At 44.1% G+C, this 18,782-nt stretch overlaps 2 protein-coding genes across 2 annotated transcripts; both read right to left on the bottom strand.

Annotated features, from left to right (window-relative positions):
- Positions 1-233: 233 nt before the first annotated feature.
- On the bottom strand, positions 234-4,199 carry klhl30 (kelch-like family member 30). The gene is made up of 8 exons (XM_076152857.1): positions 3,872-4,199; positions 2,605-3,451; positions 2,306-2,498; positions 2,007-2,093; positions 1,699-1,854; positions 1,326-1,514; positions 1,000-1,145; positions 234-896 (listed from the first exon to the last, which is right to left on the bottom strand). Exons 2-8 carry the CDS (start codon positions 3,376-3,378, stop codon positions 648-650), a joined length of 1,794 nt encoding a protein of 597 aa, XP_076008972.1. The 5' UTR covers positions 3,379-3,451; positions 3,872-4,199; the 3' UTR covers positions 234-647.
- Positions 4,200-4,371: 172 nt separating this feature from the next.
- On the bottom strand, positions 4,372-18,755 carry espnla (espin like a). Its single transcript, XM_076153171.1, has 11 exons — positions 17,877-18,755; positions 16,969-17,159; positions 15,755-15,941; positions 15,457-15,639; positions 15,248-15,379; positions 10,184-10,351; positions 9,946-10,072; positions 9,651-9,823; positions 9,407-9,571; positions 6,096-7,069; positions 4,372-5,110 (listed from the first exon to the last, which is right to left on the bottom strand). Exons 1-11 carry the CDS (start codon positions 18,168-18,170, stop codon positions 4,579-4,581), a joined length of 3,126 nt encoding a protein of 1,041 aa, XP_076009286.1. The 5' UTR covers positions 18,171-18,755; the 3' UTR covers positions 4,372-4,578.
- Positions 18,756-18,782: the final 27 nt, after the last annotated feature.

The following is an 18,782-nucleotide window of genomic DNA, read 5'->3' as shown; positions in this document are numbered from 1 at the left end:
GGTCTGCAAACAGCTTCACTCCAATCTCAGCTACCGAGATGCTACCATGGTAACCACACACTTCCGGGCCTTTGCCATAGAGACAGAATGCTGGCTTTGTAGTTTCCATGGCAGCATACACGCTAGTAGTGAAGCGACCAGATTCCTTTAGGGTTAATGATCACAGCAGCGTATTAAACACACAGATCTGAGAGGCCATTGATTACAAATACTGTTTATTCATAATCAGAGGATTCTCACTGGGTAACACTATTATTAGTAGTAGTATTAATACTGCTACTCACAATACTAACAACAACAACAACAACAACAACAACAAGATTCACAGTGATGATTAAACATCTGATATGTATGGATAACGTCAACTATCAAAATATCAGGCCCAAACCTATTTCCACAGAGACTTCATGATATCAAATAACACACACACGGTGATGCAGATCTCAAACACATGACACAATACAGAGTATAAATAAACATCTACTCATCTGCCAAGAAGAGAATTGAAAACAACCAAGAATACCTGAGGATCAAGTAACACTCTATTCTAGGGCACAATGACACCCTGGGATAAACATTCCATTTCCCATTTGTAACAAATGATAACATGTGGATTGCCACCCTGAGTCTGGTTTGCCAGGACAGCGTTATGGGGATTCTATGGGGAAGAGGTCAGGCCACTGGGCTGGATCTATGAAGATGGTGCAGATCCCACTGTAGAACCAGAGCCTTGGCAGGATGCTCTCCAGCTCCCAAGAGTTGGCCAGTCGGTTGTACACTTCTACCTCCACCCCGTAGTCCCCCTCCATACCTTTCCAGTGCCCTCCTGTGATGAACAGGTTCCCATCCAATGTTACCAGGCCACCATTTTCATGGAGCATGTGGAGAAACTGGACCTGAAAGAGTCAGGACAAGAGTAGGACTGATTGGCAACCATACAGCTGTGCATTGTGTTATTTTGTTACAGTTGTAGTCACTGACACAGGATCTTAAACTCACCTTCTGCCATATGTTTGCCACTGGATCATAAGTATAGACCTTTTTCGTATTGTCAGCGACCAGATATATGATTCCATCCACACAGACAGAACGAGGTGAGGAGAGATACTTGGGTATGAAGGGTGAACATATACTACTCCAGCTGTCTGTAGGAAACACATTTAAATGAGCGAATAACTGTTAGGAGAACATTCTGTATCAAAATAAAATATGACACACAAAATATATGAGATGATTAGCCTCAAAATAATACACAGGGCCATACTGAGGATCAAAGAGGAGAACCCCTAATGCTCCTGATGTGCAGATGGTCAGTATGTTCTTACCTATGACTGGGTTGTAGCATTGCATGGTCAAGGCATTGTATTTCACTGCACAGGAGCCGATTACGTAGAGCTTCCCATGACACGCTGTGGCTGTGAAGTTAGTCACATATCTTAAGGCGGGACACGTCATGGTCCAGGTGTCATTGTAGGGGTCATAGTGCTCAACCTCAACGCGGTCTGATGTCGTGCCTAAGGGTGAAACATGAAAGTGGAATGAGTGGTGAGGTTGAATTATACTTTCACAAACATCAAATACTTGTAATCAATGTGTAATCCTATATTTATAGAGAAACACAGAATCACATACAAATGCTTCTACAGAATTCTGAAACAGTGAGGTCAACCACAGGCAGCGGGTCAGTTATTACTGTACCTCCAATAACGTAAATTTCTCCGTTTAGTGTTGCCGATGTGTGGTTAGTCCGAGGGCGAAGCATGGGTGCCACGGTAACCCATTTCCCCTCTCGAGTGATGTACTTCCAGGTCTCTGTGGTGGACCAGGTGTTGGTGTTTGAACCTCGCGAGCCCCCTGTAAGAAAGAGCTTTGTCAAAAACCTTAGAATGTACTACATTCTTTACAAGCTAAATGAGCGAGTTAACCTCAGAACCGTCTACCATTACCAGTTCCCCTTATATCAACATACAGTTTAGGGCCTTTAATGTTATAAAGACTTGACCCACCTGTGACATAAACATCATTGTTCAAGGAGACCATGGAGTAGCCCCACTTGTTGGGGTTGGGGAAATTAGGGAGCTCATGCCACTGTTCTGTAATAACAAAGAGAGAGAGTCAACAGATATGTACAAGTTAAAATAGGCAAAAACACAGACATTGATGTTCTCTTCTATCCCTACAAAAACAAAAGTACTTCCTGTAAACTGCAGCAAAAGGATTACTGGATTTCCTCTCATTTCCAGTTACTGTTCTAAAATGTTGAAAAACAAACAAAATGTTTAATATGGCCAAGAAGTGAGCATACGTGTCTTTGTGTTGTAGAAGCCACAATTTCTGGGCAGCAGCCTTGGGTCTCTGTCCTCATCTTCATCTTCATCGTCTGAGTCATCGGAGTCATCCAGTGAACGACCTCCCATTACAAAGAGCACTTCTTGTAGGTTTGGTTGTGGACTTTGAGAGTTGACTCGGTCCATGTGTTCTGGCGCAAAATTAATTTTCTGTCAAAGTAAAAGTCATGAGATTTTTATTTGACATCTACTTAGATTGAACAAACAATGATAAGAGAGGAAGGCACAGGCACAAGCATAGTTTGATCTCAATAACCTCTGTGTGAATGTTTTCCACAGCCTCCCTGCAGCTGGAACAGGCCTGCACCAGACTGTCCTTCAGCAGGCTGTCAGATAGGTAGTCCAGGCTCAGGAGAGAGAGGCGGGTCAAGGCCAGGAGCTCAGGGAGGTGGCAGAGACGAGACTCTTTGTGGTGCCTGACCCACTTCAGTACCGCTTCAACACGGGTGCTCTCTGATCGGATCTGCAGCCCTTCATCAGACAGGCAGGCAACAAGTCTGTCTTTTCCCAGCAGTATGAACTCCTCACTTTGCTGCACAGCCTCAAAGTTCTCCAGGAGGAAGGCCAACGCTTTGGCCATCACTTCTGGGCAGCCGTGGATCTCCCCAAACTCCAAGATTCCCAGGCAGTTGGTTGAATCGATCTGGTGCTGGAGGTACCGGCTGCACACGGCTCGCACTGTCTGGAATTGCAGCTGACTGGAGGTACAGATCAACCCTTCCACATTGCTCTGGTTGATTGTCAGTTTGCCTGTGTAAGCAAAGTCCAGTAAAGTGCTGAGGATATCAGGATCCACATCATGAAGCTCTACACGTGCAGCTATGCTCTCCACAAAGTCCCCTGTAAACATGCAGCGAAAGTACGTGCTGCATAGAGCCAGCACACCGCGATGGCAGGGGAAGTCTCGACCCCCTGCACACAGAGTTACATCAACAAGTTTGGGTTGGGAGCAGAGGGAACGCAAACCCTCCAGGATGCTCTGAGGGTGGGAGGACAGACAAAAGTCAAGGTCGTCCACATTGCGCACCATGGTGAGCTTGTTTACAATTTCAGTTCAGGTTTTCTTAGAGGAGGGGCGGTCAACAACTGAGCTCAGGTCGGATCTGTGAGAGCAGAGGAACAAAAACAAAAGCACAGGGAAGCATTATTCTCAAAACCTGTCAAGAGTAAACAACATTATAAATTAGTTTGTCCTGAGATACTAAATCTTAATTTTAAAAAGCACAGTCATTTAAAATCGATTTCTCATTCAAAGAAAAGGCCAAAACAAAGCTGAAGAGAAATTCTATGAGCAAAATCTAAACGTAAGACCTAAATTAGTCTCTCTCTCTCTCTCTCTCTCTCTCTCTCTCTCTCCTTAGTTCTCTTTCGTGTGGCATCATTGTTTACCGGACCTACAGAGTAGTTTCGCCACATGGTGACTGTAACCGCATGACTACGCTCTCCTGTGAAGCCAATGATAAACTAGATTTCCTGTCATCAGAACAGTGTGAAACTAAATTAAAAACATACAACAAACTCACCAGAGAAGCAGAGAATGGAAATAACAGCTCATATTTTCAGTAAAAAAGCGGTGTGGAGCTGAGCAGCTGCTTAGATCAACATGGAGTGGGCAGTACGGCAAAAACTTTCAGCCAAGTCATTGGGACGTTCCTTCTTGTCGTTCACTCAGTTATTTTTAGGACTGAGGGTGACGCCGGCCAGAAGGCAGATTCCACACAACAAGCATGGGAGCCACAGCTGCTGTTACAGGCACATAGTTCACATCTTCTCAAGAGGTTTAGGAACTGGCAAAAGGTGGAGCAACAATGATTCCAGTGTTACAACAATTATTTATCAACACTGCTCGGAAAGATGAAGTGCCATTTGTCCACACGGGGGGTGGAAAAGGGGGCGGGGGGCGGAGGGGGGGGGGGGGGGGGGGAGGGGGGGGCAGGGGGGTTGAACTGAGATAACAAATGAAATAAGATGTAATATGAATCAAATGAGGTTTGAGGTAATAATGAATACGCCTTCCAAGAAATGACTTTACGAAGGTATCTGTGTGATGATTTATTTTGTAATATTGTTGGAAGGATCCTAGAGAGCATGCTGGTAATATTTTCCATAAGAACTGCGTTTCATTTATCTCAAAACAAAGAAGGTTTCTCTCACTAAAACACACAAAAAACACTTAACACTTTTTAAAAACGGACTACAAACCATAGAAAAGTATCAAAAGATGACACGACTACTCAAAGTCAAAAATCTCCGCCTCCTTCTCTTTCCAAAAAGCAAAGCTACGGTCGATGTATTTACAAATTTCGTCATTGCTAAAACTGGAAATGTCACTTCCCCCGTGTGTGAGGCCCTCGTCGGGGGTGGGGGTCTGGACGATGACTTTGGGGACCCGTCTGAACTCCAGAGAGGCGCGTTTCTCCTTCTCCGTACTGCATTCACACTGACTCACTGCATTTACAAAGAACTTTGTCTTAATGTCCTCAAAGCCGTCCTTCCACTCGCGGTTCCCGGCCTCTATGTCCTGTATGACCGCCTTGTGGAAGTCCCTGACCAGCTCCCAGGGAAAGCTCCCCACGTGATCAAACACCTCGAAACACAGCAGGTGCCTCATTTTGCGCTCATCCACTGGCAGCTCCAACTCCAGGATGTGAAAGTAGCCCAGCATGAAGAGATCCAGGGTCAGGCTGTCGTATTCCACTGGAACGCCCTCCAGACGAGGTAGGAACTGCTCTGGGGAGTAGAGGGCCTGCTGCCTGTGGAGCCTGGAGACATGGAGAGTGACGTTAAGGCTGCAACACTGACCACAGCAAAAAAGTGTTTGTGCTCATTCGAGTTTCAGGCTGTGCAGTAGAACCTTATGTATATCGTGTTTGTCTTTCTGTTAGTGCTTTTACAGGCATCCTATGGTTCACATGGACATGGCATTCTCATTTAGGGACTGCGTTGCTTCTACTTCTACTTCCTGACTGTTGCAACACAACTGCAACCCCTCACAGAGACTTTGGAGCTTTGCCACTGGCTAGTAAAACTTTTTTTTATCATAGCATGTAAGCATAAACACAGCAAAGTCCAAAAAGATATTAAAGTGCAGTAAATCAAGGCTTAAAACTTGATTTGTTAAAGCATTTATTAAATCATGGGGCGATTTATTTAAGAGCTGCCACTGCACTGTGACCTTTCACTTTTAAATCTTATATTTGCCTTATTGTGTTTACGCTATTTTATAAAATTCAGACTTTTATGCTTTCCTCTTTTCTTATTAATTCTTTGATCTATACTTGTGTATCTTTATGCTTTTGTAAACACTTTGCCTGTGTGTCTGAATGACGCTATAGGATGACCTTCACACTGCCTTGCCTTAAGAGTTCAACAAAATAAAGTAAAAGCCCTCATTGCCAAACTAAATGTTATAGCACAACCAGCTAGAGACCCCTGGTGTCTGCAGGGAAACTATCTGCAGTACAGTTGTGTATTTTTCCCACCGTCGCTTCACACACATCACAGCCCGGTTGCCATAGTGATGTAATTCCACCAGTTCTCAAAAGGTTGTAGCTTATTGTTTACCTCGCCACAATGTGAGAAAGAGTCTGTTTGTACTTTCCGAACGTTTGACTTGTGGGTTATTGATTCCGAGCTGCCTAGGATGAATTTTGTTTGCATATGTGAGTGTTTTCTTCTAATTGTAGACGGTTGAACTTTGTACTTGTGCTGTTAATTTGAATGAATGAAGATACAGCCCAGCCTTACCTGCGTATCTGTCTGGATGGAACGCTGGAGATCATGTTCCTCCAGTTTCCCAGCATCTTGTTGACAGCGCTCCTCTGCTTGAAGTAATGTCCCAGAGAACTGTTCATCATCTTGGTCTGGGCGCTGTCCTCGCTGCCCCGTCTGCCTGACCCGGGTTTGTCCTCCATCCTTAAGACCCCGCTGCTCATCTTCCTCTCGGCAGCATCCTTACTCCTCAGTGTCACAGTATATGCTGATTTTTTCCAGTGACCTAAGAACAGCACCACTATACGCTCCTTCCTAAGGCTGGTGCTTTCTAGCACATCTGCAACATCTGCAACATTCTCATCATAGTCGATACCAGAGTCACTGTTCTGGTCTGTTTCTGGGGCCGCAGTCAAGGATTCAGGCTCTGGATCTGGAGGCAGCTTTGTCGCCTCAAGCTGTGTGGAAGGCTCCAGCATGACAGCTTCCTCTGTATCATCTGAAGAAGTTGAATTCTGACTCTCAAAGTTGGACTTCAGAGTCCTTACTGACACTCCAAAATCATGCATCTCATCCTCTATCATCTCCCTACGTCCCCGGGTGGAGTTCTGTCTGTGTGGCGTCTGGGAGAACACGCTGATCAGCTCAGTGTTGGGCATCTTGCAGAAGGGCTGATCAGTCAGGTTGGCCAGGAGCAGAGACATGCTCTTTACGATGCCTGAGATGCGACCGCACCACACAGGCAGAGGGACCTGACTGGTGAAGTTTCTGAACTGTGTGTTGACTGTGATGTTCACTATGGGTGCTGGCAGAATGTGTGTGAGCTCCTCAGCGAGGCGAGCCAGCTCCAGCTCGTAGCCTTTACAGTTCTTCTGCATGGAGACATTGGCGATCTGCTTTTCTAGGTAGATGAGGTCATCCTCAGTGAGAAGTTCACCAGAGGGACCCAGGATGGCATTGTGGGCTTGGGAGTACCTCCAGCTGACTTTGGCATATCTATGCCCATTCTCCTGTAAAGGAAAAGCCAATCAACAGTCAGACACAGGCAGATACAGTTTTAAATGATGAAATGTTTGGAACTCTGGAACTCCACTTGTAGGCTCAGATCTTAACCTCTCCTGTGTCTCCCTTCACTTCTCCACTGTCTAATATAATCAATACAAAAGTAAATAACTGGAATTTCCAAATGTGATTCGTATTCCGTGTATTGCAGATTTAGATTGAAATCACAAAGTCAGTCCACGGTCTTTGCTTTGCTCATTGTGGTCTGGCTTGGCTCAGCAGGCATTTGTTTGGGACAGATGTCATTTGAAGTGGGCTGTATTCTAGTTGCTTGATGGTTCGCTCATTCACACAGACAAGGCGAACCCCTCCTAAAGCTAATTGGATGAAGGACCACACCCTGGACTGTCACGGGTCGTCTAATTAAAAAATAATCTGAAAAACATGGCAGTTAATGTATTGTTTTGGTTGTTCATAAATCACTTCAAGAGCTGCCTTCATCCCGCCATCGACAGGAAGAGGCTGGAATGCTAACATGTTGCAATACGAGTGCACTTGGAGAACGGAGGAATATCTTTTTAGTCTCACAGTTCGGAGCAGGAATTCATAAATAATGGAGGAACTTTTATAGATGTGATGTCAGAGAGTTCAGGCGTTGTGGGAACAGCCGACTAGGCATTAATGCCCATATGTACTGTTCAGCGTCCTGACATTGGCTCTCTGGCTGTACAGCTGCTAGAACGCTTCCCAAGAGACAACGACTCCCTCACTACGATCCCATAAATCAGTCCTTTAATAATTTGTTGTTATATTTATGGAATTATCAACTGCCAAAATTAATACATATAACACAGGCAGGAGTACATCATGTTTTTTTTAGCTGTATAATAAACGAGTACAGCACACTGTGACAGCCATCTGTCCATCCGCTCCTGTTGACTGTGGTCTCATGAGGCAGAGAGATGATGCAGGGTGGAGCCGCTGAGCATAATGGCAATCTTCATCTCTCCAGTTCATATCTTATCATATTATTCATTCCTCCATCTATCCATGTTTGATTTTGATTTGGTATCTTTCTTTAGATATGCTTTTCTTTCTACCTCATCATGAAGCACAACCTTCTTCAGCTATCCTATGTCACTTTCAGACAAAGTACATCTTTACATTGTGACTCATATGGTCTCCTTGTTTGTCATTCCTTCATTGTGACAATATGAACTGTCTGTATGATGTACTTTGTGACACGTTTTTCCTATCAGAAGAAGCCGTAACAAGGATGGACGTGGTCTGTAACAATATTCAGGTAGTGTTTAGCATTAAGCATTTAGTCCTGTTCCTTCCTTTAAAAGCGTCTGCGTCATCTGCCATGGCTCTCTACCTCGCTCCCTCTCAGTCTGATATAATGTTCTTACATTCCACGTGCTGATCCTCAGTCTTGACTTCTTCAGCTGTAACACACTCCTCCAGCCTCGGCCTCTCACCTTTTCCTTTACAAAGCAGCGCATTAAGCTCAGCTTTTTCTGAGGGTGAGTCGCCACGTTTTCAGTTTCAGTAATCGGGTATTACACAGCTGAGTGGGTGATCGGTCCAAACAGCTGTTCCATTGCTTATCTGCCTTTCCTTAACTCCACAAGCTCCATCTGACCACCTGATCTTTGTTCTGCCCGCTTTGCTCGAACCTCCCAGGAGTCATTTCCATTCTTAAGAGGTCTTTTGTGTTCTCAAGTTCCCTTACCACGATAAGGTCACCGTCCAAAAGCTGTGGTAATCAAGATATGCGAAAAATTGTTTGTAAGGAGCTTAATGTGTGCCAAGCAAACACCAATCAATCCTGACACAACACAAAATGGAACCATTGATTGGGATTATTTACACCCCAGTCTGACTGTCCTGTGCCCACTGGAGCATATCGCTACTGATTGTAGGAACGCAACCTGGAACCTCTGGCATGTTGTGCTTTTACCACCACTTTTCCTTTCTGCACACTCGTGTATAGCATGTGGTTATTTGAGTAACTGCTGCCTTCTTGCCAGCATGAACCAGTCTGGTCTTTCTCCTCTGACCGCTCGCATTAACAAAGCTATTTTGACTGCAGAACTAACACTCTTTTTTTTACTTTTTCTCACCATTCACTACAAACTCTAAAGATACTTTGTGTGAAATTCCAGAGATTAGGGGTTTCTCAGATTCTTAAACTATCCCATGTAGCACCAACAATGACTTTGTAAGGATAGGATTCGGGTTTACAAAGTGCATTGTGTGATTTCATAACCCTTTAATAAAAGTGACCTGGCTCTAAAACCGATCTGCATGTATACAGATGAATAATGTAACAGTGTCTTCACCTTTCTCCTCTGATTCTCCTCATCCAGCAGCCTGGCCTGCAGCTGTCTCACCATGACTTGTCTCTTCCACTCAGCGATGGGTTGGCCTTTTTCATCATGGGTGGGCACCAGGTAGTCGATGTCTGACAGGTTGGCCTCTTCAGTGGGCAGAACCACCATCTTATTCTGCACAGGGCACAAGTAAACATGCAGGTTATCAGCATGTTAGCTGCACAGGAAAAGAAGAGAAGCTTATTGTACTTACAGCTTGTCCAGTAAAGACTCCTGATAGGGTCGACTTCTTCAAAGACTTAATGGAGTTCATGTCCCCAAGGAGATTTGATTCAGCCAGACGGTTTGCTTCAGGCAGCATGGTGTCATTTGTGGAGGCGTTGATCTCATCTCTGGTGCACTTGGGCTGAATGAAACCTTTGATGACTGCAAGACAAATCATTATTGTCACCCTGAATTTCAATTTAATGAAACACACATTTCTATTCTTAAGTTATTTTGCTTTTGTAAGTGAGTTATTACTAAGAAATAAGAACTCCTCCTCTTACCGGACGATGCTATTTGAACCTGCTCTAGTCTAGCAAAAGTGCTTCTCTCTGGTTGGGTAGGAGGCTCCTGAGGTGAACCAGGAGGTGGTGGGTATCGTGCCTGGGGGGACTCCTCACTCTCAGGTTGCTGAAGAGAATACAAAGAGAGAGAGCCCATTGGTTTATCATGGAAAATAACAAAATAAAGTGGAAAACAATAGAATCTAACATAACATGATAAAAAGTCAGCACGTTTTACCTTTAAACTATCCATGAGTGTGTTGCTGCTGTCACTGTCCCTGCATGTGTCACTCAGGCTCCCGTAGTAGTCCTTCCTGCTGGAACGACAATACACTGCTCGTTTTATCTTCACTCCTTCCTCCTGGGGAGTGACGGGCTGCTCAATGGGCTTATCCACACACGGAGGCTGAAAATGGTATTGATTAGTGACAGGATTCTTTAACATTAGGACTCATTACTGTATGAGGATTGTAAAGCTTATTGACATGACAATAAAAAAAGACACTTCAATTGGTGTGTGTACTCTACATTGAATCCAAGTCAATGTATAAAATAATTAGTTTAGTTCTGCAGGTAAGTACCAAGATAAGAAAATCATGTATGTATCTATATGAACTTGAGCACAAAGGTAGAGTGTGTATTAGGTAGGAACATGGTAAGGAAAGGCAATAGACTGCTTGGTGTCATTTATTTATGCATTATGAGTTTTGTCATCACTAGAGTAATTGTTTGGATATATTTATATGAAATATAGAAGTGTACTTTAGCTTAGGCTAAACAAAAACAACGCTATCATTTATAAAATGCCTATTTTGATTTTTTATGTCTAAGTCTTTATATTTTACGAGACATTTTCAGACTTTTTAAGGAGCGGAGGAGGAGGAGGAGGAGGAGGAGGAGGAACACCCTGCCTCCAGGAGAGGGCTGCAACAGAGAAATGCACCGTGTAAAACAAACAAAGCACAGAGGAAAGTAAGCAACCTTGACTACATTGCCAACAGTTCACACCACTGTAGGAAGGATGTGGGATGTATGGAAACATTTAGATCCCCCTTAATGAACCTGTATTGTCCTAATGGACTCCATGCAGAATGCATATCAAATTCAGCTCTCCAAGGACATTATTAGTAACCAAAACATCAAAGGCAGCCCTAATATGCTGCTACATGCTGTTGTGCTTTGTTTCCATGAGGTGGTCTTTGCCGTTTCCTCTCACGCGGCACTTTGATGTCGAACAGCACAAAATATGCTGTGACAGTGCTCAGGCAGAGGAATACATTTCCCCGAAGTTGTGCAATACATAAATAGATAAACAGAGGCTGGGAAAGGGGCGAACCCAATTCCTTTGTGACCCTTCTCGTAACAGTTCAATGTCCTAAAAGCTACGATGAACTGGTCCTTGCGTGTGTTTAATTAGACCCAGTGGCCAGAGAACATTTGGTTTTCATCAGCACCCCCATCACAATTGCCACGCGGAAAGAGATAGCCTCACTGCGTCTTGGCCTTGATCCACTCTCCCTCTATCTGAGCCCACAAAGACCCTGATCACAACAGATTAGGAGCAAAGAGTGAAGAAACAGCTCCTCACTGCTGTCACATTGACAGACGTGCAGCAAGAGTAATCTGTGCTCCCTGTGGGTCAATCCATCAGAGACTTGAAAGTATTTCAGAACACTGTGTGTATCTTAAGTAACATGTCTCACAACTTTATGTTCTGGAATCAATCATTCAAAGCAGCCTGTTTCCATGTAAAATATTCAGGTTCTCGGTGATAAATTGCAACATGGAATGTATACAGTTGGTATACATTATACACAGAAGTCTTTAGTGTAAATACATGTCCACTCACACTTTAATAGATTCTCAGTGATAGGGTTTCCTGCACAGAGGAGGTGAGTGCTTCTGAGGCTACAATACGCTCACCACTCAATCCTTTACCTCATATTAACTCAACACAGATAAACTAATTGATCTGCACCTTATCTGCATCTTAGAAAATAGATCCATATCCAATAGAATGTCACGGAATAAACATTAAACAAAGGATATATGTGTGTTTTAATTTAACCCATTTCCACCTACTGCAGCAATAAAACTCTTTATCTACTAACAAAGCAGAGAAACATCAAATCATAACCAGTCTTTAAAACAACACCAATGACATAATATAACAAGCTCCTAATATAAGACATGAGCCCAAAGTATTAGTCATGCCTAACCGTAAGTGGTTATAAGTGATCAGAATATCGTTACAATACTGCCAAACCTCTCTGCCTTCTAGGGCCTCTTAGAGGACAAACAAAAGCCTTCATGTTACAAAAATGATCACTCAGCCTCAGAACTCCCTGAAGAGGAAACCAACCCAGAAACAAGTTAAGTAAGAACACCAGAAAGAAATAAGCCAAATGGTGTACAAAGGTATTAAAAAGGTGAATTTGTTTAATCTAATTCAAATCTAAACCTCACTAACCTTGACCTTGAGTTTGTGTTGGGCGCAGGTTTCTGCACGGCACGCTGAAGCTCCAGCCGGGTTTGACTCGTGCAGTCAGGCATCCAGCGGGAAGACACTCCGTATCGAGGATGTGACACTACTTTAAGATCAGCGAGCATTCGTTTGACACCATCGTCAACATCTCTGCCAGTGGCCAAGGGCCGCCAGGCAATAAACAATAAACTCTGATCGGAGAATGCGGTTAATAATTAACGGTAGGGATAGGATGGCCGCTAATGTCACTAATGCACGGGCAAACCAATGGCTGTGTTGTTGCACGAGAGGAGGTATCAGCGGAGGACTGTCAAAGCAGCTGGAAAGGGGACATTTTATCCTGCGTGTTCAGGTGCTTTTTCCACTCGCCTCTATTGAATGAACAACTTAACGCATCGAGCATTTTCTGGCAAAGTCCTCCTAAGATGATTAGCGAAACGAGACAGCGGAAACAAAACGTGACACCTTAAGCCTGGATAGATGGCAGAACTTTTGATTGTTAATGTGGAAAATGCAGACAATGTCTACTTTGTCTCATGCCGACAATACGGTCACTAATCTATAGGTTTCACAAAGTTTAAACCTTAAATCCTTCTCCTATCTAAGTTAGAGTTAAACCTGTTTTACCCCTGACACTACATATTTTCAGAGTTGAATAAGTAAAGGCTGTCACGGGGTGTGTTGGGCTTTGACTAAAGCTTTACAGTATTGTAGAAGATCTCCACATCTGTGATAAACATGCAACTGTGATCTCGCCAGGGCTTTGGAAGATTTAGATCCAGAGACCTGATGAGAGTGAAAGCTTTAATGAGAAGCATGCCTTCAAATTCCTTTATCTTTGATACAGTGAGAGCACAGTAAGTTCATTAGTTCAGATTTGTTAAGTTGAATTTTAAAAATGCGACTGATACTAAAATAACAACGACTCTCCGACGTGTTTTCCTCCTCTCAGCTCAAAAAAAAAGGGACAAAAATGTAGGCTGAGTCCAAAAAGCAGAGTGATGTATGAGACGACAGCGTTTTCCTTCAGTGCAAGGATTCTAAAAATACCAGAAGAGTCAAACACAATCTTTGGCTCCCAGGTTGTGAATGAACAGCGAAAGCCATAAATATTTGTGAAATAAACCTCACACCAAAGATTGTTTATTTGATTGCAGCTGTTCCTGAGATGCGTGATGAGGAGGAGCAGTTGATAGGGAGCGAAACTAAAGAGTCTGACCCCATTGTGAGCGCTCCAAACATGCAGAAGGGCCAAATACACAACTCTGCGGTCAATGTACCGATCCATCTAGGTCGCTACTCGGAAATGAGATTATGTGCCTGACACTTAAGACCTGATGAAACAACAGAGCGACACGCCACTCGACAAATGTGCAACACCGCCGGAAATGTAATTAAGACATGTCTGCTTCTACAGCTCATCTCTGGGACAGTAAGATTCACAGCATCACCTGCTCTGCTCCACTAATGCTCTATGAATGGATATGAATGGATGTGTTATTCCAGCGAGATGAACCCTGAGTTCACATCACGCCTGCCATTACGGCTCCAAAACACACACAGCCAAGAAACTTTATCCAGCATTCTGACTGCTCTTAACATTGTGCAGTATCCAGAGGTGACAATCGTGGCACCTCCAAGACCCTGGAAAAACATGACACACAATCAAACGTGTGTTTGAAGCCAATGACATCCTGCTCTCCAAATCCACAGAGGGATAGTGTTGCCAGTTCCAGGCATCAGAATGGTGAAAACGCTGAAACTTAAGCTCGTGGATCTCATAACGTGCTCAGCCTCTGGGCCTTCCACCTGAGCCGCAGTAGAGGGGTAACTGATAGGCCCTTAGCTGGCGGCGGCTCCGGCTGTGTTTGACGCTGCGGCTGCTGCCCCTGTGCTAATTAGCTCTCCATTGTTGATAGAGGATTATTTTGGAGGGAGCTCAGCAGCCACGCCTCACTGGCTCGCTATCATCGTCCTCTTCATGTATGAGTGCTGCTCTTCTCTGATGACTTATTCATAGTTTCAATTGGCTGACAGCTTTCGTTACTCTGTTCACGTCGCTGTGTTGTCTGCCCCTGTAGGCGGCGGAGGGAAGAATGTCCTGCAGGAGGAGGACAGCTGGGAGACTTTAAGGTTCAACAAGTTCATTGACAGCCTTCAGTTAAAGGTATTCTCCACTGCCTTAGACCAAACAACTCCAGGAGCTCAAATTTAAATATGACTATCAACTGCCAAGCACTGGGCTCAATTATGACACAGCCACCAGAAAGAAAGATGAATCAAAGAAGAGATTGATTGAACTAAACAGGCTGTACGGAGTAAAGGAGTAGAGCAGCTGCAGGGCCGTTCTTACTGCTCTGGCCTCGGCTCTGAACAGACAACCATTCCAAACAAGGTGTGACACTAAAATATTCATCAATCCCATTACTGGAGTGTCGTGCTTTCCACACAAAACAAAAGAGGCGATCTCACAGAGTCCTCTCCGGCAAAATGAGAGTGACAAAGACAATCCCCTCCAGAACACAGACTCACGACATCATTGCCTGTAATGCCTTATTAACCTCTTAAACTAAGAGAAACACACTCACACTGATTGGACAGAGTGGCTCTTACAAAGGACAGGCTTAAGTTGAATTAAATACATGTCACAAATTAAGAAAATGATTCACAGTGATTCCAAGAACTTCCAGATGTCTGCTGTTGACCGTAATCTGGCTTTGATTCTTAGGCCAAGGTAAACAGCTGGACAGGACTGACACGAAGGCCACAACCCATGAGAATGTGAAGAATAAAAAGCAGAGAAGAGTGAGAGCTTACATCTTTCTCCATGGCACGGAGATGTCTGGCACACTCTGAGTGTCCGTTGTACTCTGCCAATTCTGCTGCTGTGAACCCATCAATATCTTGTTCTGAGGGGTTTGCTTGATTGGCCAATAGGATTTTACAACACTGAGAGACAGAACAGGCAATAACATTAGACCAACGACATATATCATTATTGTTTTGTGAATACATTGATGTCCCACCTCCAGCTCTCCATTCTCTGCAGCATCATGAAGCGGGGTCCCTCCCCAGTAATCCTTGATGACCTTCGAACCCATATGAAGCAGCCTCTCCAAAATGCAATAGTGGCCCCTGCTGGCAGCAAAGTGCAGAGCAGTTGCTCCATCTCTGTCCTGGCAGGACAAGCTGACATCTGAGGAGGTCAACTGTGAATTAATCAAACAAGATTAAAGTGGAGAGTTGGTATATAGAGATCAGAAAACACAGTTACATGTTTACAGAGTTTTTCTTGTGCCTGTGTTCCTGTGCTTTTGTACGAACCAGCCAAGCCACCAGAGCATGGTGGCCCATGTGGGCTGCAGCATGTAGGCAGGTCATCCCATCATGGGCCCTGAGGTGGACGTCAGCTCCACAGTCCTTCACCAGATACTCCACCACATGCAGGTGTCCCTCCTGACAGGCCAGGTACAGGGGGGTCGCACCAAGGCTCGTCTGATGGTTCACACACCTGCACCCAAATATTCAGTACATCAACAATGGGGATTGCTTAAAATGATGCCATTAGTGCTGGGACCAGTACCAGAGCCTCATATATAGCATTGATTTGATATGAAGATAATTTTCTCATTTGGTTTTCATCTATTCTTTAGTTTCTTATTAGTATCTTCAATCTACTGTAAAGTCATTCAGCCTATTCAAAGGGACAAACGTGCAGTAGACCTTTGTTATTAATTAAAGAAAATAGTCAATAGGTTGAAAGATCACTACTTTCAATGATTTATTGTCTCTTCAAACGGGTATCAATAATTTTGTCCAGGCGATTTTCTTTCGATAAAAGTAGAAACATTTCAAAATCCTCTTCAAAGCGATGTTGAAGGAAAGATTTCCTTCACATTGTCATCCTTTGCAGTGGTGAGAGACTCAATCAGCCACGGAACTCAATCAGCCGTGGCAAACATGGAAAATGCATGGACACTGTAGGGTTGCATTTACTTTTGCCTACTTATTGAACCTCAACACACACAGAAGGTTGACATGTGATGGACTGAATGGATCTTCAGACATATATTATTCACAGGTTACTGATGGTCACATGTGATGTTCTGACCCTGCTATGCGTCATGCATATGACACATACCCTTCTGTAACAAGGAGAGGAAGTGGACAGAGCTTTATCTGGGACTTTCTAAGTGCTTTTGTCTCAGGTTTAGGGCTGAAGATGAGAGGGGAGTCATGGGTGGAATAACATATCACATGTTCCCTTCGCTTAGCCAACCAATATATTGTAAATTCCAGTTGTTCAATTATGAGCATGAACATGAATTTATGTAACAAAATATTCTGTGTTTATAATAAGTTATAATCATTTTAACAATGTGAATCAAAGTGAGTGTAACTGACTTCATTTTGATAATCAGGGGGAACCACTGTTCTGATTTTGAAGGAAATTCATAATCAAAGCTCAGCTTCGTCCTCCATTATTCATTCAAAGAAACATCAGGGATGGGACACAACACTGGAGGCTGTGAACTTACCCAGGTGAATGCTGAACGAGTAGCTTTAAACAGGTGAGGTCCCCTGTAGCTGCAGAATAGTGAGCAGGTAAAGCTCGACAGTTGGTCTCCACCTCAGCCACTCCCCCGACAGAAAGCAGCCACTTAATGACTTCCACACAACCAAACCGAGCTGCGAGGTGAAGAGCGGTGGCTCCAGCAGCATCCTGGTCCTGGAAACATTCAGACAACTGGGAGGTCCATGTAGGCAAAAAAGAGAGCTGCATGCTTATTCTGGAGATTACTCATATTCACAAAGGATAAAGCCCAGTATGTCAACATGTGCATTTCATTTCAAAGCAATATAGCAAGCCTGATCAAAGAGCAGCTAAAGTATCAAGGGAAACAGTTTTTATGGATTCAGTCACACTTTGTCCTTTTGACTTCGGCCCAACAGACTTCAAAAGCTACAGTAGATTATAACAGAGACTTCCAATTAGAAAAATAATAATTGATCTCCATTAGAATTAACAAATGATAAGATGGAACATTTGATGTGGACTGCTGGTTGATTTTAAGCAGCAATCTGCAGATGAAGTTATGTCCTTTTATAACAAAGGTAAACTTAACTCTCACTGATCGCCGTCCTCAGTGGGAGAGCCTCTGAAGCATCTGGACATAATTACAGTTGCTACATAATACTAATGGATACCGAGTAAGTCAACACCGTGTGATGTAATCAGCTTGTAATACATCTGAAAAGGTACCGTACAGTACCTTTTACAACTCCAGTGATGTAACCCCACTCTGGGATCGGTTTGATGGCAGTTTAAAGCCACTGCTTAAACTTTAACACACAGTCAGAAATTAACAGGAGAGCTGAACATGTGGCATCTCTTCTGGGGAGCAGAGATCTTGGGCTGGTTTGCTCTCCCGGTGGTTACATTTACCTCAATGTTGCAGCCTCCTTGGTCCACCAGCCACTGCAGCTCCCGGATGTGGCCGGTAGCTGCTGCATCATGTGCTGCTGTAGCTCTGTTCAAGGCCCTGGCATCAGCTCTCAGCCCAAACTCTCTGACCAGGAAATGCAGGCATTCCAGCCGTCCACAGCGTGCAGCGTGGTGCACTGGGCCGGCACCTTGGATATCTGTGATGACTTGTGAGAGGTGACCAGAGGATGCTAGTTCCCTCAGGGTGGAGAGATCCCCTGCCCGGGCCGCCTGGATGGCCCGGTGAAGCACCATCCTCGGCCCTATGAGCTGGTTAGTGCAGACAGAACGGGCTCAGAGGAGCTCCCTGCTTCACAGTAGCTTACCATCATCAGCTCATGCACAAAGTGACAAAAATGCCAATATAAAATTGCACGGGCTCCTCCCATGCCAGAGAAGCGACACCTGAGCAGGAGCCAGCTGGCCAGCATGGCAGTTGAGAGAGGAGGGGGTCAGAGCCAGTGAGATAGAAAGGTAATGAAAGACGGGTGAATGCAGAGCACTCGTGGCCTCCTGCTCTCTTTTGTGGGGCAGTGACCATATGCTGGCACAGGCACCCTCGCTTCACTGGAGATGAGGGAGCTGAGGCAGCACGGAAACTTAAGTAATGGGAGAAGTCGGCACAGAGGCACGGTGGATTACAATGAGTCTTATTTTTTACAATTATTTTAAAAATTCATGCTGAAGCCTGTGTGAATAAAACACAGCAGTTACATTCACAACATTAGAAACAACACATTATATCACACTGAATATTTTTTTATGATGTATAACACAATATGAGATGGTTGACTGATTCAGGTGTGTCAGTTTATGTGAAGAAATAAGGTTTATGGCAATATTTGATAGGGATAAAGACTTGTTGGT

This window comes from Genypterus blacodes, unplaced genomic scaffold (assembly GCF_046128005.1).
Source record: "Genypterus blacodes isolate CSIRO-AG114 ecotype Tasmania unplaced genomic scaffold, CSIRO-AGI_Gbla_v1 ptg000058l_1, whole genome shotgun sequence".
Classification (NCBI taxonomy): domain Eukaryota; kingdom Metazoa; phylum Chordata; class Actinopteri; order Ophidiiformes; family Ophidiidae; genus Genypterus; species Genypterus blacodes.
This window is presented reverse-complemented; position numbering and strand designations above follow the sequence as displayed.